Source organism: Curcuma longa, chromosome 8, assembly GCF_044706935.1.
Source record: "Curcuma longa cultivar G26 ecotype Majalengka, Jawa Barat chromosome 8, ITB_CL_G26_1.1, whole genome shotgun sequence".
Classification (NCBI taxonomy): domain Eukaryota; kingdom Viridiplantae; phylum Streptophyta; class Magnoliopsida; order Zingiberales; family Zingiberaceae; genus Curcuma; species Curcuma longa.
In genome coordinates, this window is record NC_133868.1 from 5,306,647 (window position 1) to 5,327,637 (window position 20,991).

The 20,991-nt window shown below is 40.4% G+C and overlaps 5 protein-coding genes across 6 annotated transcripts; 3 read left to right on the top strand and 2 right to left on the bottom strand.

Annotated features, from left to right (window-relative positions):
- The first annotated feature begins 1,639 nt into the window (after positions 1 to 1,639).
- On the top strand, positions 1,640 to 2,200 carry LOC141833891 (serine/threonine-protein kinase D6PKL2-like). The gene has a single exon (XM_074721397.1). The coding sequence runs from the start codon at positions 1,640 to 1,642 to the stop codon at positions 2,198 to 2,200; it is 561 nt and encodes a 186-aa protein (XP_074577498.1).
- Positions 2,201 to 5,774: 3,574 nt separating this feature from the next.
- On the bottom strand, positions 5,775 to 10,190 carry LOC141832820 (nucleolar complex protein 2 homolog). Of its 2 annotated transcripts, none has more exons than XM_074720195.1 (12): positions 10,113 to 10,190; positions 9,945 to 10,033; positions 9,233 to 9,304; positions 8,640 to 9,161; positions 8,231 to 8,545; positions 8,074 to 8,133; positions 7,148 to 7,477; positions 6,863 to 7,069; positions 6,691 to 6,777; positions 6,524 to 6,618; positions 6,291 to 6,419; positions 5,775 to 6,193 (listed from the first exon to the last, which is right to left on the bottom strand). In XM_074720195.1, the coding sequence occupies exons 1-12, from the start codon at positions 10,132 to 10,134 to the stop codon at positions 5,908 to 5,910; spliced, it is 2,214 nt and encodes a 737-aa protein (XP_074576296.1). In that variant the 5' UTR covers positions 10,135 to 10,190; the 3' UTR covers positions 5,775 to 5,907. The 2 variants fall into 2 exon arrangements, with proteins under 2 accessions (XP_074576296.1, XP_074576295.1); XM_074720194.1 differs by having other exon boundaries at positions 8,065 to 8,133.
- Positions 10,191 to 11,240: 1,050 nt separating this feature from the next.
- Positions 11,241 to 14,152, top strand: LOC141832823 (small ribosomal subunit protein uS15-like). Its single transcript, XM_074720199.1, has 5 exons — positions 11,241 to 11,311; positions 11,391 to 11,463; positions 11,542 to 11,680; positions 11,763 to 11,949; positions 13,894 to 14,152. The coding sequence occupies exons 1-5, from the start codon at positions 11,289 to 11,291 to the stop codon at positions 13,925 to 13,927; spliced, it is 456 nt and encodes a 151-aa protein (XP_074576300.1). The 5' UTR covers positions 11,241 to 11,288; the 3' UTR covers positions 13,928 to 14,152.
- Positions 14,153 to 15,275: 1,123 nt separating this feature from the next.
- LOC141833683 (protein EXORDIUM-like 3) lies at positions 15,276 to 16,968 on the bottom strand. Its single transcript, XM_074721169.1, has one exon. The coding sequence runs from the start codon at positions 16,557 to 16,559 to the stop codon at positions 15,486 to 15,488; it is 1,074 nt and encodes a 357-aa protein (XP_074577270.1). The 5' UTR covers positions 16,560 to 16,968; the 3' UTR covers positions 15,276 to 15,485.
- Positions 16,969 to 18,606: 1,638 nt separating this feature from the next.
- LOC141833892 (protein MITOFERRINLIKE 1, chloroplastic) lies at positions 18,607 to 19,880 on the top strand. Its single transcript, XM_074721398.1, has one exon. It carries the CDS (start codon positions 18,607 to 18,609, stop codon positions 19,768 to 19,770), a length of 1,164 nt encoding a protein of 387 aa, XP_074577499.1. The 3' UTR covers positions 19,771 to 19,880.
- Positions 19,881 to 20,991: the final 1,111 nt, after the last annotated feature.

Sequence of the window (20,991 nt, forward strand, 5' to 3'; positions counted from 1 at the left end):
ATATGTGAAATCTGTCATACGGACGACGCGATGATCCCGCCCTCGTCGCCAATTACAAGCACGGAGATCCGAGGATATCGCTCCCTCCACCCCCTATATAAACCCCGCAGGTATGACAATTAATGATCTTGAATTCTCTCCACACTTCTTACCACATTTACTTCTCTCTTCTGACTTGAGCGTCAGAGTGGATACGTCGGGATCCCCGACGCCCCGCTAATCCGTGCGTTCAGTGTTTGTCTCCTTCAGGCCCTTCTCGTCGACGTGAGACAACAGGTTGACGCGGTCCGATATTGTCTGGTGGTGTGGCTATCGTTGGCAAGCACTACAAAACAAACCAGACCTAGCGACGGAATTTTTCCGTCGCTATTCCGTCTCTAAGCTAGGCTAGCGACGGAACAGAGACGGAATTAACCCGTCGCGTAAAAATTGGTCGTTGACGTCAGCTTAGCGACGGAATTTTTATTCCGTCTCTAAAATTAGCGACGCCTTATTAATACTCCGTCTCTAACTTTAGCGACGCCTAAAATGTCCGTCGCTATATTTTAGAGACGGATTTTTAAAGTTCCGTCTCTAAATTTAGAGACGGAATATTAAAATTCCGTCTCTAATATTAATTTTTCGGCGCCGAGCTCATACTGGTCATTAGGTTACTTAGAGACGGAAAATTAAATATGCGTCGCTAGATAGCGACGGAAGTTTAAAGATCCGTCTCTATATAGAGACGGAAGTTTAAATATCCGTCTCTAGATAGCGACGGAAGTTTAAAGATCCGTCTCTATCTAGAGACGGAAGTTTAAATATCCGTCTCTAGATAGAGACGGAAATTTAAATATCCGTCTCTAGATAGAGACGGAAGTTTAAATATCCGTCTCTAGATAGCGACGGAAGTTTAAATATCCGTCTCTAGATAGAGACGGATCTTTAAACTTCCGTCGCTAGATTTTATTAAATTTTAAAAAAAAATTTGCCGTATTGCCAGTGTCCCTGTTTACAAATAAATTTCTAAATTTTCCCTGTTTACATATCGTAATTCAAATTACAAAATAAACAATGCATAACAACATACTATTTACAAATTTCATTAATACATAATAAAATCCGTCACATATCAAAGTACAATTCATAACAAAATAAAACATCACACATCTATAGAATTTTTTTGTGTCTAAGTCATCACATTTTGAGTACAACACAGGTTTAACTGTGAAAAACAGTCATCACTTGAACTAGGACATCACCAAAGTTGAAATTAAGGCAGCAACTGTGAAATTAAGGCAGCACTTGAACTAGGACACAGACAATGACGAGATCACCAAAAATTTGAGGATTTTGCTCTTGAGATTAAGGCAGCAACTTGATGTTTCGAACCTGCAGTTGTAAAAGAATGAAACTGAGTTATTATTGTCAAATAGACAATAAATCTGCATATACATAAAAAAGAGAGGTAAATTGATTTGACAGAAGTATGTGTTGGTATGACAGCCATTGCCCAGGAAAAAAAGCACAGAAATGCTTGAAACTTGATAAACACAATCAAAGACAAACAAAAGCTAAAACATCAAATAGATACAGTTAATGACTTATTAAATTAAAGAAATAATGACGTAGAAAAGGAAAGGATGCCAGTTGCTATTGAATGCCTTGCTCCATAAACAAGTCACTTGAAAGGGCATGTGAGAGTGCAAAGGGCAGTGTGATAGGGGACTCACTTGAAAGTACTAAAACTAGTATTAGTAGAGCAAGTGATAGCAGTGGTGTCAGTGATGATAGCAGCTGGAGCAATATCACCGGAAGTGCAAATAAGCCACACAAGGGAAATGATCCTAGATGGAAGGCTATTCTAGCAATTCGATCTCGAGATGGTATTTTGGGTATGAGTCAGTTTCGATTACTCAAACGCCTTGGATGTGGTGATATTGGTAGTGTTTATCTCTCAGAGTTGAGTGGCACAAGGTGCTACTTTGCAATGAAAGTGATGGATAAGGCATCTCTTGCAAGTAGGAAGAAGCTAACAAGGGCTCAAACAGAAAGGGAGATTCTCCAACTTCTGGATCACCCTTTCTTGCCAACTTTGTACACTCATTTTGAGACCGACAGATTTTCATGCTTGGTGATGGAATTCTGCCCTGGTGGTGATTTGCATACATTGAGGCAACGACAGCCAGGGAAACATTTTTCTGAGTATGCAGCAAGGTAGTTGTCATGTTAACTTTCAGTTCATTAGTTTACTTAATGCATTTCCTGAATTGAATATGACAAGTTCTGTCCAATCTTTGGGCTTTGGTTTGTTCTTGATGCTAATGAACACACAAATATACCAGATTTATTCATCCACGTAAATTCCATGTCAATTATATTCTTCTCTCTCGTGTCAAGTGAGCATAAAATTCACATTAGAAAACTATTATAAATCTGAAATCATTAGTTGTTTATGGGCTAAATTTGACTTGTCTAGACACCCCATAGCTAAAACACCTTATTTTCTGTTTAGCTCCATACTGGTCAGTGTATCAACTAAGATATGCAGTTAATCGCTGCACTTCAACTAAGATAGAGTGTACACAAGGTTCTAAAAAATGTGTGTAGCTAAGCATAAAAAAGATGCCTTCATCGCTGCACTTCCAGAATATGAAACTTTTTTTTTAGGATTACATACATAGTTAATAATGAAAGAATGGTTTAATTGCACTTGCCAAATACTCAGGAAAACCATTGGAGTACCAATTCACTAAGATTAACCAAGCAAAATACTCCTACAATTGCGCTAATCACTAAGATAGGTGCCACACAATTAACATTCGCCACAGGAAGTAGTTAAACCATATCAAGATCAACACCCTCAAGCTGGCTAAGAACCATATTACAAGATAAAAAAATACAATGATATAAAGTTACGTAAAAAATTCTACTTACCTCGCAGGCAGCTACTGATCAGGGGCATTAGGGTCCTGAGTCTCATCGTTTATGAAGTCTGCGTACGATTGAGTACAACCAGGTGGGAGTGGCGGTACACTCATGCTCTGTATTAATGCCCTCATCTCCGCTAGTTGTTGATCGTGTGCCCTGTGGTGCGCCTCTAATGCGATCAGACGATTCTTTAAATCTTGATTTTCTTCTCTTAGCGATGTCACCTCAGAAGAGGATCCACTGGGACGACCTCTGGCTCTGGGAGCCAACTCACGATCATACACCACTCTCGCCTGCGACCCTAAACCGTAGAGGGTGGAACTCTTTTTCCTCCCACCCACCACATCATAGTAAATCTCATTTATTTGGTCGGTTGATAGAGTCTGTCTCTCACCTCCCTCAACAGCAGGCTGAGACGCCTGCTCAAATCTGGCATTCAATTCAGCCTGTTATAAATAAGATAACATAACAATTATTAAAATCATATTTATTATAATGTAATGTTAAATAAAGTAAAAATTCATTATCTTATACCTCAATTGCCGCCGAGCGCCTATCAACAAATGTGCCATCTTTGGACTTATGTGTTTTCGAAAATATCTCCCAACAAGTAGGAGGTCGCTGTAACTCATGCTCCTGCGTAAAAAAATACAAATCAGTCAAAATCAAATAATTACTAATACAAATGAATCTTGATTATAAACTTACTAAATCCAATGTGTGCTCTACAATCGATCGGGATCCAGCTGTATGCTTTGAGGATCCAGTGCTAGGGCCTGCCAGCTCGGTATTTCTATTAGCTCGAGCGGTCATATATATATATATGAACAAAATGAGAAGGACGACTGCCATAATATTACTCCTTGCTTACAATATTATTGTAGTAATTATGATTAGTTGTTATAATATATAATAGTTAATATAATACTATTATAATATTATAGTAGCTATTGAATAGCTTTTGTAATTGTATAATAACTATTGTTTTATAATAATTTTTACTAATTTAAAATAATTTTAATAAAATTTAAATAATTTTAATCAAGATGATAAAGAATATTTTTGATATAATAGTGATCGAAGTTTAAGATTTAAAGTTTAAGATTTTAGGATTTAAGATTAACTATAATTATATAACAACTACTTAAGTAGTTTCTATTGTTGGTGCATGCAACGTTGATAATTAAACTTGTATTTTAATATTTGACAAAGAATTTAAAGTTAGACATTCTATGTTTGATATATGAGTTAAGTGCGTAAACCACTTAGCATGAAAAGTCCTAATGAATCAGGAAGATTAGACATTAGACATTGGAAGTTTTAGTGAATTAGAATGACCTGACATCGATAGAAGACTAGATGAGCTGATTTGATAGAACACTTCATGGGTCATTTGGACTAGATATCAAGTAAGGAAAGTCCTAGTGGCTCGATTGGACACTAAGCAGAAGGAGAAGTCCAAACAGGCCAACTAGACTAAATATTTGACGGGTGAGTTAAGGTAAGTCCTTAAGAGGTCCTTTGAGTTTGGAAGATAGTAAACACGTGTCTTGATTGAGACAACCTTATATGTTGATCCACCAAATAAATCAATGGAGGTTTCTAAGTCAAGATCAGACAGTCTAAATTGTCAAAATAGATCATGCATGTATAAATTATTTCTAATTCTATTTTGCAAGACCAGTGGATTAGTTTATTGTCTAATATTACATATCTTTCCACCCCTGTCCACTGGATTTTTAAAGTTAATCAATTTTATATTACATATCAATTTTAAGACATGTAATATAAAATTGATTAGTTTGATAAAAGTAATTTATTTTTTAAAATAAGCGTGTTATCCATTCTTGTTTAGTTTTAAAGTTTATTTTTATTATTATGATTTAAATTATATGATACTAAAGTGATACATTGTATTTTTCACCAATTAATTCAGGCATTATGACGTAAGGAAGATTCTTATTCTACAAATTTCTAGTGAATATTTTTGATAGTTTGAGAAAAAGAATTACATTACTCTATTGAATGAACACAGTGAAATTATTCTTCTTTATTAGTTTGAGAATTTGAAATTGTTCATCTTTATTAATTTGGGAATTAAAATGTAAATTGCAATGTAAGCTTGTTTAACAAAAAAAATCATGAATATTTAGTAAATATATTACACATTCTAAATTTCTCTTTCTCAATTTTTTTTCTCATGGCAAAATTAAATCTTTGTTTATTAGTTTCTAAGGAAAAAAAATTTTCAACTTGAAATTAATATTTTGTTTTTTCCCTTTAAATATTCAAAATACTACATTTTCAGTGAAATATAAATCTCTATTTCTAAATTATTTTGATAGCAGGAAAACTTTAGACTAACAAATTTATGAGACTATTGGAAATTGGCCATGTAGAGGGTTGTGAAAAACAAACTCTTTTAATATTTGAAATTGGTCATGAAGAGGTTCTTGCTAGACACTCTGTAAAGAATTAAATAAAAAAATCAATTCAACTAGAAAAACAATTTTCAATGTTAAACATGTTTGGAAGCAAATACTCTTATGCAAAAAAGTGGATTTACCATCTTAGCGGCCGTTGTAATCGGCCCCACGACCATCTGTGAGGAGGTAAATCGAAAAAATACAGTTAGTTACGACGTTAAAAAGGATATTGCCTGAGTTATTCAACCCTTCAACTAGAAAATCTGATTTTCAATGTCAAACATGTTTGGGAGCAAATACTCAAAACAGATTCTTGTTAACGACTAATTTCGAAGTTGAATCTCCTCTCACACATAATCCTACTCGCACCCATTGTATCGACATATATATCTATGATAAACAAAACACATGTAGCGAAGTAAACAAGAAGGATCACCAAGATATCAATATGGAGGTATCTTTAGCTCCATTCCTCTGTGCTCATACAGCACGCTTCATCAAGGAGCATGAATCTTTGAATCTTGTTTCTGACCCGTAGAATTAGTGACGCTGATGATGTTCCTCATCCAATTCAAGTTTTGACTGCCTTCTTAGCTTTCTTCTTGCGAGGCTTGCTTTGTTTCTTGGAAGCAGTTGCTGTCTTTTCTTTCCTTACTTTGCGATCGGATGAAGAAGCAGCGGCTAACTTCTTGTCCTGTTTGACAGAATGCTGATTCATCTCGCCTTCATCAAAATCGTTATCATCGTCTTCCTCTGAACTGAGAACCAGATCCTCAACCACGTCTTCATCTGCATCATCACCATCACCATCACGTTCCTCATATGCTCGCTTCTTTGAGGTCTTTTCCTTGATAACTCTGTTTTATATGTATACACATCTTGAAACTGTTAAAGAAATGAATAGACAAACCGGTAGCTTAAAGATCGAAAAGTTTACTCATATAGGGACTATACTTTTTTTTCTTTTCAGGCAACCAGGATGCGCTGAATACTGCAGCACCTTCTTCAGGATCTTGCTCATCTTCCTCATCAAGTTCAGGCAGCTTCTTCCTAAATACAGAAGATTCTGCACCAACCAGGACACTGACAAGAGCATAGAGTGCCATAACACAATACGAATTACAATTTACTACAACATAATTCCATTTTCTTATTTTAATTACATTAGAAAAATCAGATATACCAACCTAGATTCCACCAGAGAATCATTCCTTTGTTTTGATCTCTGGCGTAAATAAACCACAAATTTTGAAAGAGGACTATCTCCAGATTCCTTTTCAGCCTGTGCAGATAAAAGATGGGATGAGTTGCTATCAAGATGGAAACCATAAGAGGTTGGGAGTAAAATGTATACCTTAAGGAATAATGCTGAAGCAGGATCATTAGGCAAGAATTCAATCTTTGTTCGTCTTGAGTTCGTAAATTCACAGCTAGCCTCCACCTGAGAAGAAAGTGCTAACAAGTCTAACCAAATCCATAATTGACAGGTATTACTTTAATAAGGTGCTATTTAGTGTGCAGCCAACCTGACGGATGAGCTCCTTTATTTCTCTTCGTAACCTATCTACTTTTGTTGATTTGCAGAAGCTACGTAACCGAACAATTGGGATAAATGATAATTCGAAAAAGGCCACTGAATAGCTCCACTGAGCCAGATGTTCAGCGAGTTCTTCAACTAAACTGTATATGCAAGCTTCTTGAAATAAGTGCGTCTTCAGTGTAGTCTTGTCTACCTGCCAGAATATATTCCAGGTGAAATTGGTTTCCTTCTCATCAATTGCTTCTGGGAGACAAAGCAAAATAAAATTTACCTGCTTCACATAGAGCAAATCAATTGCTTTACCAACACCTCCAGTAGGGTGACCATTAAGTTCTTTCATTTCCAACATATCAAGAAGAAGGGAAGACACAGGAATAAAGGTGCCAGTTGCTTCAGCAATGCGGTTTAGCATTCTTATGCATCGCATCCGAAGTGGAAAATATCGAGCAGTTGGTACCAAAGATGCTACTCCATAAATTATTTGTGTTAGAGGGTAAGCTAAAGGTCGAAAATCAGCTTCCGAGTTGAATGTGCATATAACCCCAGTCCAAACTTCAAGGCAAAATATGAACTGCCAATCATAGACCTTCTGATATACCTTCTGTATGACAAACAAAAATATATTTAATATGGGGTAAATATACATTCCCTTGGAGTTTAAGATATTTCCTGTTTCTCTTTCAACTCCAAAATGTCCACACTCCACACTTTAACACCTAAACTAGAGGACATGATAGATTAAGAAATTGGGTAAGGAAAAAACAAATCAAGGCAATAAGTTATTTTAAAACTTCCATGCATAGAATAATTTGTCCATTTTGGATATTCTACATTGATCTAATACCTAGATTAATTTATCAATTTTTTATTTTACTAACTAAAATTTTCTCTGTTCTCCTTCTAAACTTTACACCTTCAATTTTAATGGATATAACTCGTTTACTGCAGAATATATTAGTTGTGATTGAATATTTGAATTAGCTCAAACATTTAAATTGACAGGAATTAAAGTGAGCAATTTGTTTTCTTCTTTTATCTAGCAGTATGGAGTTATATCACATAAAAAACCTTTGTGAATTGACGAATGTCCTGGATTCAATGCTATGTTTGATTCAAACAGAGCCAAAGTCTCTACAAACCAGATTCTATGTTTTACAAACAAATATATGCATCTGAGGAAGACTTTACATGACTAACCTGAACTTGCTTCTTTGTGCTTTCTTGTTGATTCTTCTCTTTCTTTTTGTCTTTCACTGACTTTAAATGAAGCATTGGAAGAATTAAAAGTAAAACATAGATAATCTGTCAGAACTATGATAGATGTAATGAAAAATGCAAAATATGCATTTATTACCTTTGTTCCCTTTTCCGTGAGGGCACCTCTAAGTACCACTGCCAATTGTCGTATGTACATAAATATATGTTGATATGCTGCTAGAGGATTTATACCATAAAGTTCAGCCACACAATTTCCAAGAAATTGTATATGCTGTAACTTTGATCTACTTATGGACTTGGACAACTTGCAATTTAGAACATAAGCCTTGTAGACTCCCTTAAGGCATACATCAAGACAATCAGAACCAAGTCGAACACACAAGTCTCTCATGAACAGAAAGGAAACAACTGGAAGAGCACCTCTTCCTCTGCCCCAAGAGTGAAGCGCAACCTGTACTAGTTTAACAGTAAGAAATCATCTTGGGTGCAGGGAAAATAAAGTTGGAACTTGTAAATAATGCAAGCATAAGAATGCATGTTGATACCTTCATATACTTCCTCAAGAGGGCAGGAAAAGCAGCTAAAAAAACAGCTGATGCCTTGACACGCTTTAAAGTAAATGATATCATTTGCTCATCTGTCATTTGGGTTAATATATGGAGTGCACTACTGAGATATGATTTCATTAACATTCCATACTTATTCCATAAGCTAGTTGTCATGAGATTCTTTATTGTTTCCTTCTTCCCTCCAGTGTTAGGGGCATTTAACAAACCGCGGAGAATAAAATCCATTTCATTCAGAACGAATACCATTATCTTGTTGAATACACTACTTGAAATAATATTTAACTTTGGGGTTGAACCATCTTCACTATCGTCTCCATGATGGCATGCCATTCGAAATGCTCTCAGCAAGGATTTAAGAGCGCGAAGACTCTTATAATCTTTGATTGCCTTGCACCAGGAATCAACCATTGCAGCAGTAATTGCTTTTTCTGTTTGCTTATCTTCTTGAACAGTAACATGAGTGTCAGCATCCGCTTCCACATCAGTTTCTGCCTCATCCTAAAAAGAACAATGAACAAGTAGTTAAGTCACGTCAACACCAGAATCCATTGGTCAATATGATATCATACATCAATCTCTTCTGCATCAAACTCTAACAGCTCCTTGTCATGCTCTTTCAAATACTGATAAAATTCAGGATCCTGAAAAAAAAAAAAGAAAATTTAAGGAACTGCAGTACCTCAGGTCATATTGATCAAAGCACTAAAAACCAAACAACAAAGATAGTGTAGATTTTTTCTCCAATGCAGTCGATTTACTACACAGAAAAAAAAGAGTGAATAGACAACAAAGGCAGCATATATGGACTGTGTCATTAAGATTACTAAGGTTTAGAAACTTGTAATGCCTAGAAAATTCTAGACACTGAACAGATCCACACTCTGCGATGACTTAAGAACATATTTTCACCTAGTCTAGCAGGGGACAAGAACTGCCAGTCGATATCACATTTTTAGTGATAGCCAATCCTACAAAAAGGACGACTATGTAATCATCATTTAGATTCATGAACTCAATTAATGAATGGGTAAACTGCAAATGCCTTGCAATATTGTATGCTCCATCGCTTTTGTTGAACATGGAACTATCCTAATACTGAAATTGAAAGGATTAATTAAGAAAATCTATATCCGATGCTAATTGTTTCTAATTACAAGAACTTCCTGCACTATTGCCCGCTTTCCAGTATCACCTGAGTCGGATATATTCACCAACATCCAAAAATAGTCATTGGATCTTCATCCAAGTCATAGGCGTATAACTGGTCAATAAACCACCCACCTTCTCTTGAAGTCTCTGTAACTGTTTCACATGTTCTTTAGCTTTACTCCCTGAACTCGAGAGCCTTTTGACCCCATGAGCGTTTTCATCTATAAAATGTGAAGACAAGCCCTTTAGATGACAATTTATTTGATACGAGAACATGAATGCCAACAACTTCCACTATACCTGAGTCCTCAATGCCAGACATTTCGTCGTCACCTCTCCTCTGAAGCAAAAATTTTAAACTTTGGGATACCTAACTCATCAATCAAACACACAAAATCAAACCAAAGGTTCAGTGGAAAAATAGCAGATCAATTCCAAAAATGGCGACATTCGAGTTCCGATCGGAAAATCAGAAAACGAAAACTCAAACATCGCTATGTATCGGTGCTTTCCACCAACAAATCCCCAAAACAATAAACTAAGTCAGAAACGAGAAAGGACAAGCACACCTCCCGGAGATTCATAGCTCGAGATGGATCCAGTTCGATGGTTACCTGATTCAACTTTCTGGCCCAGGAAACCCTCTTCGATTGCTTCAAGCCAGCTATGCAACACGATCCAATAAACGTTAAACAAGTAACCGACCGATCCGAGGAACGCAACGATTCTCTGGCGGATGAAGAAAAGGGGATCTGCGAGACGATCTCTTTTAGAAAGCGTTTCGGGGTTAGAATGGGAAGCACCAAACCCTAATGAAGGCAGGCGGCTTCCGTATTGCGTCGCGAAGCTCGAGGGCGACGCGAAAGAGAAGAGGGTAGACGTGGCCGTCGAAGAGGAGAAAGACGCTGGCGGACGGCGGAGGAAATGAATGTTTAGGGTAGGATTAGGGTTTAGGGTTTAGTTTTTTTATTTTTAAGATATTATTCAATGTGTTTTTTTTGGATCTTTTAATTTTTTTTAGGTATTACATTATTAAAATCACTATAAAATTTAGAGTATCCAAATTATTTATTATTGATTTTTTTTCTTTACTTTTTTTTATAAATAATAGTTTCTGTATTGTATAATTACTTTTATCTATTTAAATGTGAATATTATGTGCTCATTAATTATCATCAGGTTCAGATAAATTTTTATTGAATTTTAAAAATTTTGAAAACTATTTATATAAAAATCTAATTCGTTTAGTGAATACAAATATTTTTTAAAAAAAATAACTATTTTTCATTTTGTTATTTTTCGTGCTTGATATATAATTCACAATAAAAAAACTGAATTAGACCGGACGGTCCGCTTAACCGGATGAGGATTTCGTCCGGGTTAATAAATCAATGCACTATATATAGAAGTCCTAGGGTTTCAGGCGTCCCTGTCAAAGTCGTCGTCACTTTCGCTTGCTACCTTGCCGCCGCCGCCATGGGTCGCATGCATAGTCGCGGGTAATGCTCTTCTCGCCTCGATCTTCCTTCATCCAATTTCGGGTCTTGTTGCATTGTTTATCTTCGTCATTGGCTTCAGAAAGGGCATCTCGTCGTCGGCGCTGCCGTACAAGAGGACTCCCCCCAGCTGGCTTAAGATCTCCGCCCCAGACGTGAGTTGTTGCTTCATTTCGTTTCGAATTGCTCGTCGTTTCGTCTTCCTATGTTTAGTTGATGCGTCGATCCGCCAGGTGGAGGAAAGCATATGCAAGTTTGCGAAGAAGGGGCTGGCGCCGTCGCAGATTGGCGTCATCCTTCGTGATTCTCACGGCATCGCCCAGGTCAAGAGTATCACTGGGAGCAAAATTCTCAGGATCCTCAAGGGTCATGGTGTGTAAAGTTTGTTCTTTGCGAAACGCTTCTCTAAATTTTGGGTGTTCTCTGGTTGATTTTGTGCATCGGGGTGTTGTAGGACTTGCGCCGGAAATTCCTGAAGATTTGTACCACCTGATTAAGAAAGCTGTAGCAATCAGGGGGCATTTGGCCAAGAACAGGAAGGACAAAGACTCCAAGTTTAGGCTCATCCTGGTGGAGAGCAGGGTCCACCGCCTTGCTCGCTATTACAAGAGGACTAAGAAGCTTTCCCCAGGCTGGAAATAGTGAGTATTAATTAGCACCATCTCTTTGTAACCATCTCTATTTAATTATATTCTTTCCTATGCTTAAATTGGACTTAGTTCACGACTGAGAAACAATTTATTTTTGCTTTTTAAAATTTCTCCAAATTTTGAATCCTATGCCTTTTCAAGCAGCACTTACCAGGCTAACGATGCGGGTTTGATTCCCGCCCGCTACATATTATGTATTATAAATACATGCCATCAATTTAGATGTACATCCTTTTTTCTATAAAGGATTTTCCTGGTAATATCTTTTATATGAACTAAGAATACAAAAGAAGAAAATAGGAATGAAAAGCGTCCATTGTCTAATGGATAGGACAGAGGTCTTCTAAACCTTTAGTATAGGTTCAAATCCTATTGGATGCAATTTAGTTACATCCATTTTTAAAATGGCTATACCAAGAAACCTTTTTTGAATCATTCGAATTAGAACTATTTCTCAATGATTATTCTTGTGCTAAGAATAGAAAAAAGTGAGAAATTTATGTTTGTTCTTGAAGTAAAAACAGTCTGATCTGTTGCTGAATAACTTCCTTCAAAAGTGATTCCGCTTCCTCGGTGAATGTCTTGGTAGAAGATGTAATTTCTTTAAATTAAAGTTTATTCTTTTTTAAGTAGTTGTGTAATTGATCGAGAAATTTCTTTACCTGTCCAAGTTCTTCTTTCAACATATTAGGCTTCACAAAAAGAAGAATTGGACAAAATGCACTGTCAGAGTGACATTTGATGCAGTACTGATAAATTCTCTTGGCCTATAGATAAAAAACCATGAATTACCTCAGATACTCAACTTTTACTTGACTAACTCAAATAAATTACCATTATATTAAAGGTTTGACTCAGATTATGTTTTAATGTAGGATGATTTATGAAAATAGTTATATTGGTTGATCTTGTGCAGTTTTGGTTCTTGTTTTGTCTCATAATTTTGTTCTTGGGTACAATAATCATATTGGGACATCCAATTTTTGTTAACTACCTACTGATCCATTGATTGACAGACAGTGGAATAGCAAGTTCATTTTATATTGTGATAATTTGGTGTCTTCACTTGGCAGCATGGTGGATTTGTCCTTGCTGCTAAATATCATCCACTTTGTAGAGCATGCACTTGTAGTGTCTCTTGTTTTCTTCAGCGATAGTTGGTTCCAGCTTAAAATTATTCCCCTTTCTGTCTAAATAATATTTATTTGCTTGGGAAGCTGGTTTGTGGAACAAACCAAGGTTTTATTCACCATCAATCTCAGTCTCAAGCGGGTTCTGTAATCCACCATTGGCTTTGTTCCCAATTACTGTTGTTTCAATGGGTTACTGTGATGGTCAAGTCAGCGACATGTCTTTAATGACACTCTAACCATTATGATTAATTTTCTTTCAGTGGTGTATTCATAGAATACCCTTGTCATCTCAAGTTTTCACCTGCCATTTGCTTCTCTTCCCTGGAAGTCTCACCTTCCTAGAATGTCTCCTGATTATTTTTGTCCTGACTTGTTTTCTGATTATCAATTTAGCCTATGACCAAAAGACAGACTTCCATTCTATTTCATCTCATCTCTTTCACATGATTAGTAATAATTCTGACTCAGTATAACCAATAATTAGCTATTTGCAAAATTTCCAAATCAACAAATTTCAATGAAGTTTCTGTGTTCAACTCTGTAATCCTGCATCCATCTCAAGAGTATATTGAATGTTCAGAAATAGGAATGCTTTTCATTTAAACAGCTCTTGTAGGAATAGCAATGTTTTAGGCATTCCTTTCACTAAAGACTAACATAACATGTTGATCAAGCGTGTAAATCTTAATGAAGCAACATATATTTTAGGCATTAATCATTTCAATCTTTTAAATGCAAAGAAAATGGCAGCTTATTTAATTTGCTCTATGGTTTTCTAACTTCTGCTTGATTACTTTTGCAGTGATTCTGCTACTGCCAGCACTCTAGTGGCTTAGAAAAGTCGACTCTCGAGAAATCCTGAAATCATTGATGGGCAATGTTTGATAAGATTGAACACACTTTAGGAGGTTTGTTACACCGTCCACATTGGAGTATTTGCCTTTCCTGTTTCTTTTATAAACATTATTATGTAGCATCTGAAACGTTTTGGGGTTAATTTGTGAGATAGAATTTATAAACTTCAGAAAAGTAATTTAGAACAAGTGATCTCTGATTTTTACATTTTTACTATTGTTAATTTATTTTGTTTATGTTCATTGAATTTTGTCTATTGTTAATTTATGTTGCTAATTAATTGTACTTTCTCAACTCGATGATCGTGTGAGATATCTTTTTTGAGAAGAGATATCATACTATCTCCTCAACTCAAACTCCCAATCCTGTTTCGTATTTAATAAATCACCTTAAGTTCTTGATTTTTTCTATCTATTTGCAATATAGTCTTATTTGTGCTTTTTGAATTATTCTGATCGATAAAAAAATTTTATTGAATCGAATCGGATGGATATATATATAATCCTACATCCATTAGGCACTTGTATCTATGGGCCACAAGAGTTTTGCAAATGGCAACTTTGTTGGGCATGATGGCACCAAAGTCTTAGTGCTGTCCAATGGCATGGAACTCACTTTTAGGGTTTTAAAGATTGGTTCCCTAGTAAAAATTTTAAGATAAATCAGGGTTTGAGCAAAGAGTAAGAGCTGGACAAGTATTAAAATTTATTGAAGTTCTTGCTAGTGTCCTATAATTCCATCTGACACGTCAATTTTATTAATTAAATGTATGTTTCAAAGAATCCTATAACATTGTAAACTAAATTTAGTCTTTAATTTTTATTTAAAAAATTAATATTAACATTTAATGAATTAGAATATATTTGGGTAAAAATTAAAAGATGTCTTTTTATTTTTCGTGAACAGGTCATTTTAATTTCGTGAACAGGTAGTAGACAAGATATAATAATACTAAATAATGTTAAAGATATTTAGATAAATTTAAATGACAGAACAATGAGGTAAGACGTATAAAAAAAATTAAAATAAAATATCCTTTTATGATTTGAAAATAAAATGACGTTTTTTTTAATTTTTGCCCTTAAGCAAACTACAGTAAAATGGTACAATACACGTATGTTTTATTAGAAATGCAATGAAAGTCCAATATTTTCTGAAATTTCAATGTAATCCACTGCGACGTTCCAATCTGCTTGTTGCTTCTTCACATGCCACAAAGCAAACAAAAGCTTCAAAACAGAGCGACGATGTCACTGTTCAAGGTCATCTTCTCTCGCCATCGTCAAACCAACAAGCCACAAAAACTCATTGACCAAAACAGAGATCAACTAAAGATAATCCAATTTATACAACCAATAATTTGCCAAGATACATCATCATCATATTCCATGGGAGCAGCTGATCTTCTCCGGCCATGTTCTCGTCATTCTCCTTATTTAGCTAAATAGATCACCTCACACAAAGTAAACAAGCAAGAACACGGCTCGGAAAAGCAAAAAACGATCTAAAATGTGATTTTTGGAGCAAAAATGGCGGTCGCTACTGGTGATCGAGTGCGTTGGGTCCGCTGCAGTAGCTCAAGTACGGGTTCCAAATCCACTGGACCAGGAATTTGCTTCCGCCGATGCCGTTCACGTTGTAGGAGGCGCCGCTGCCAGCGTCGACGAGTAGCTGCCCCGTATAGGCCCCGCCGCCGCCGGTGCCGTAGATGCCCTCGCAGAGATCGGCGATCTCCGTCGGGAAAGAGGGGTCCTCGCCGGCGTACCACGCGTTCACAAGCGGGTTGGATGCCATCTCCGCCAGCTCGTGCGCCACCACGCTGACCATGCCGTCGACGCCGACGTCGCCGTTGGGCGGCCGCTCGGGCGTGCGGAGGCCGACGGCGAAGGGTGGGACGGCGAAGGGGTAGCCGCAGATCCCCGGGCACTGGACGGCGGAGTTGCCCACCCACGCGTAGGGGAGCGTGTAGCCGACGATGGCCGGGAAGGTGAAGTAGTGGAAGCCGCAGGCGGTGAGGCAGAAGTCCTGCACTGCAACGTCATCGGCGGTGAGGACAAGGTAGAGCCCGCCGCGGGGGTTGACGGGGAGTGGGCGGCGGGGCGCCGCCACGGCGTCGCGGATCACACTCTGGATCGCCAAGCGGGAGAGCTTGCGGCCGTGGGAGTACCGCCGGTCGGAGCGCTCATCACCAAGCACAACAGTGGAGGAGATGTTGGCGCCGGTCTGGTCAGTGTAGAGGCGGACAGTACGCCACCAGGCAGCGACGGAGGGGCTGGGCGCGGCGGGGGCGGAGATGGAGCGGAGGAAGCAGCGGATGATGTGCTTCTGCGACGGCGCCCAGCGGCCGTACCAAATGGGGTGGACGGTGATGTTGGTGGTGAGCACAGGGCCCATGTGGTACCGGAGCGTGACGAACTCCGACGACCCCTCGAACTTCTTGGATTCCCCCAGCGCCGGCGCCGCTACGCCTGCGGCTGCCAAGGTGGCATTTTTACCGAAATGGCGTGGCCACGGCCGCCATGCGGCCACCCCGAACTGACCGAAGCTAGCCATGGCGACGACCACGAAGCCGAGAGCGAAGAAGGTGGACAAACTTCCCCCACCACGCGACATTGTAGCGGAAACAGAGATGGAAATAGTCAAGCTCTGTTCTTGCTCTGCAACTTTTGCTGGCTAATTATAAGCAGAAGCCATGAACGCAAAGTAGAGGACGGATAGGTAGGCGGTACACACTGTATTGAGGAGAGCTTTAGGGGAAGGTAAGTAATGGAAGACAGCTTGTGAACTTAGTGTCGCTGTCAGAGCTCAGGCCACCCTGCCCCCACTCTGCAAGCGCATTCGATGATTCATTAAAAATCCAACCTTTATCAACTCCAAATCACCAAGTTTTCTCTCTTTAATCTCTCGAAATCCACTGTTTACGATTCCGAGACCAATTTGGTCGCTTTTTGCGATCTTACTGCTCGCGCCTCACTCCGCAGGGAGGAGAATTTCATCGAACTACTTGCGGGGACAAACGAGGTCAGAGCGGCCCCGCCTACAATTTCTCAAAAGCTTAAATCTTTCTCCTTTTAATCTCTAAAAAGATGCATTCTGAGAATTCCGAGACTATTTTTTCTGGGGTTTTGTGAGGTAAACTGTAAACGCTCACCTTTTGTAAAAGAGCACGTCTTTGGGGAATTTCATCGAACAGTTCGCGGGGACAAACGAGGCGAGAGCTGGCCCAGCCAGCAATTTACCAAAAAGCTCAAGGACTAATCGCGAGGTAAATGTTTGGCCAGGGGGAAAAAGTAGCCTTTGAGGGATTTCATCGAACAGGTTGCGGGGACAACTCGACAGGCGAGGCAAGCCATGCGACAGCTTACGCATTACTCAGCTCAAAATTGTTGGTACATGGGCGGCCGTACTGGGCGCGCTCACGCAGGCCAGGCGGGGTGAGGGGGACAGGAACAGGGACGGGACGAGGGCGGGTCCGGGCGAAGACGTCTTGGAAGAGGGATAATAATGGCATTAAGAGCATTATGAACGACGATGATAGGATGAAGATGCATGGCATTCGCTGATTGGCAACGGCATCGGCATCGCCGTCGGCGAGAGAAGCAAGTGGGGGAACGAATGAATGAAATGGTCACGAGACGCGAGGAGGCAGAAGACACGGTGGCCGCTGGGTGGCAGGGTGGGTGGGTGGTTCGTTTACACGGATTTGGTTGGGGAAGAGTGCGGCTGAAGGCAAGCGGTGGGTGGCGAAGACGCCGCCGCTTCGCCGGCGTGGAGCGGAACCACTCGCTCCGACCACGGCCAAGTCTGGGTTCCGTCGAGGGGCAAAAGTTAAAAACAAAAACAAATTTTGGGTGCAGAGAGAGGGGTTTTTTGAAAATATCTCCGAAAAGTTTTCAATCTTAGAAATATCCTCAAAGTTTCAGAATTCTCCTTAAAATGCCCCTGATTAACGGTCGCGAAACTTTTGGAAAATTTTAGACAAAAACTGAGACCTTTTTGAAAAAGTTTCTCAATTATTACAGCGAGTAGCATCAAGCCCTAGAGATATTAACTAGGGTTGGTGGCAATTAACGCAGTTAACGCTTTCCAAATCATAGTCAGGACCATGAAGATAATTAGCTGCCTCACAATTATTATTAATTAATTAATTAATTTGTTTATTTATTTATTAAAACTAAATTATTGGAAGCACCATGCTTATCTGCATTTGTGGACCCAAATCACTCTTTGCCACTTGCAAATGCATATATTCATATGTTTATCCCAGTTATTTAAAGCTAATTATATAAAAATATTTTAAAAAATTATTTATTAATATTAGAAAAAATGATAATCCCAATTAGTCGCATTGACTCAATCCCTGAGGTAACTGGTCCGATCCGGTCTCACGAAAGTTTCCCACCGACCACTAGGGTAAATCGGGAATTGAACGCAGCAGCCAACCCAGATGCATAGCTAAGGATCGAATCGCGGGTACCTGGGTGACAACTTGGATGTCATACCGCGGCACCATGGCCTCGGGGACAAAATAAATTTATAAAAGCTTAGGAGGGTAGTTATTAAAAAGCCAATAAATTGGGAGGCATTTTAAAATTTTCTCTACATTGTTTTCAGTTAAGTTAATCAGCCACACATCCATGACTCTCATCTTCTTCTCCAAATGGAGCCGCCGCCGCCGCCCAACTACTCTCCGCCGCTACCTCAAGATTTCGTATCATCCTTCTGCAATCTCAACGCCCTCTTCTTCCCCGACGCCATCTCCCTTTCCCTCCCCAAATCCACCTTCGCCTCCCTCTCCGTCTCCCAGATCCCCTCCCGTTCCCCCGCCTCCTCCCCCTCCGGTTACCGTTCCCTCCTCAAGTCCCGATCCGATCTCGAACGCGCCCTCATCGGTGCCTTGGCCGGCGCCGCCGCCGGGGCGTTCACCTATGTCTGTCTCCTCCCGATCGACGCCGTCAAAACCAAGCTCCAGACCAAGGGCGCCGCCCGGATCTACTCCGGCGCCCTTGACGCCGCCGTCCAGACCTTCCGCGCCGACGGCATCCTCGGCTTCTACCGCGGCGTCTCCGCCGTCGTCGTCGGGTCCGCCACCTCCTCCGCGATCTACTTCGGCACCTGCGAGCTCGGCAAGTCCATCCTCTCCAAGATCCCCACTTTCCCTCCCCTCCTCATCCCCCCGACCGCTGGCGCCATGGGCAACATCGTTTCCTCCGCCGTCATGGTACCCAAGGAGCTCATCACCCAACGGATGCAGGCCGGCGCCGTGGGCCGATCGTGGGAAGTCGCCCTCCGGATCCTTGAGAAAGACGGCATCTTGGGGCTCTACGCCGGTTACTCCGCCACTCTCCTGAGGAATCTGCCGGCGGGTATACTCAGTTACTCTTCGTTTGAGTACATGAAGGGCTTCGTGAGGAGTCGAACGGGGAAGGAGTTTCTCGAGCCGGCGCAGAGCGTGGTGTGCGGGGCATTGGCCGGGGCGATCTCGGCGTCGCTCACTACGCCTCTGGATGTCGTCAAGACCCGGCTGATGACGCAGGCGCATGGAGCGGCCAGGAAGAACGTTGCTGAGACATTGAGGCAGATTGTGGTGGAAGAAGGATGGGGAGGGCTGGCACAAGGCATCGGCCCTAGGGTTTTGCACAGTGCGTGCTTTGCGGCACTGGGGTACTTCGCGTTTGAGACTGCAAGGCTTGCCATCCTGCGCCAGTATGTTCTTCGTCGGCATGAGATGGTACGTTCCCATCATCTGCTTAAGGTCAAATTTTGCAGTTCCGATTCCTGTTTCAACCAAAGATTCTTCTTTTCCCCCCTTTTTGAATCTTAATTCAGTAGAATTCCTCCTGTCACAAACTAAGTGGTCACTCTTCAATCCCGATTGGAGAAATCACAGAATCATGTTGTGTTTTGATTCATGAAATGAAATCGATAGAGAATTATACAGCTGCCTATTTTCCTATCGATGAAAACAAATAGGTGGTTGGTGCTCATTCTAAAGATTGATTTGTCAGATTATTGAAAATAATATTGTTCCGACTTGATGCCTGGTGGACGGTCAAGCTATCAATCAAGAATATGCCACCTTAATCATCGTTGACTCCACTGGTTCAAGGATCTGAAAAAGAAGTTGAACGAGCTAATTAGCTGGGTGTCGGGAATTGTCGATAGACCACTCGGATGCTCAAGTAAGCAAAAGGAAGCAGGAATGAAGAAGAAGAAGAAGAACGTGAAGTAGTTGGAGTCGCGAGAGGGTTCTTCATACCTGCGGGGAGCTTATATAGTCGCTCAAGGAAACATTCCTGCTGACACGGGAGCAGGCTGTGGTGGTATATGAGGAGACAGCTTTTGAGAATTACTGACAAGTGAGCGGAGAGTATAGCATTTGAGGAACTAAGTCTGCGAACCTCATAATCGCCCTATGGCTCGGCCGTGCGGATTGTTCTTGTTGTTTAGTCCTGGGTACAAATACAGGAGGATCTAGGGGACCAGACTTGATAACTTAGTAATCGTCCTAATCCTTTGGCAGAGCTCACACGCTTGGTTGTCTTTTAGTACGGAAGATAGGTCAAGAGAGGCCGAGTTGGAGTCAGGTCGAGCGACACCGAGTTTGTAGAGACCGAGAGACCAAGGAGGTCGGATGGTTGAGAGCGATCGAGGTTGGACTGGCCGAGGTCGAGTGACTGAAGAGGTCGGTCTGGCCGAGGTTGAGTGAGACCGAGTGATTGAAGAGGTCAGATTGATCGAGGCCGAGACAGTTGGGAGCATGACCGAGTGGGGGCCGAGACAGTTGAGAGTGTAGCGAGGTCGGATTAGTCGAAAGCGTGGTGAAGTTGGACTGGTCGAGGCCGAGTGAGGCCGAGACAGTTGGTAGCATGACCAAGCGATGGTCGAGACGGTTGAGAGTGTAGCAAGGTCGGACTAGTCGGAAGCGTGGCGAAATTGGACTGGTTGAGGTCGAGTGAGGCCGAGATAGTTGGGAGCATGGCCAAGCGGTGGCCGAGACGATTGAGTGCGTAGCGAGGTTGGACTAGTCGGAAGCGTGGCGAAG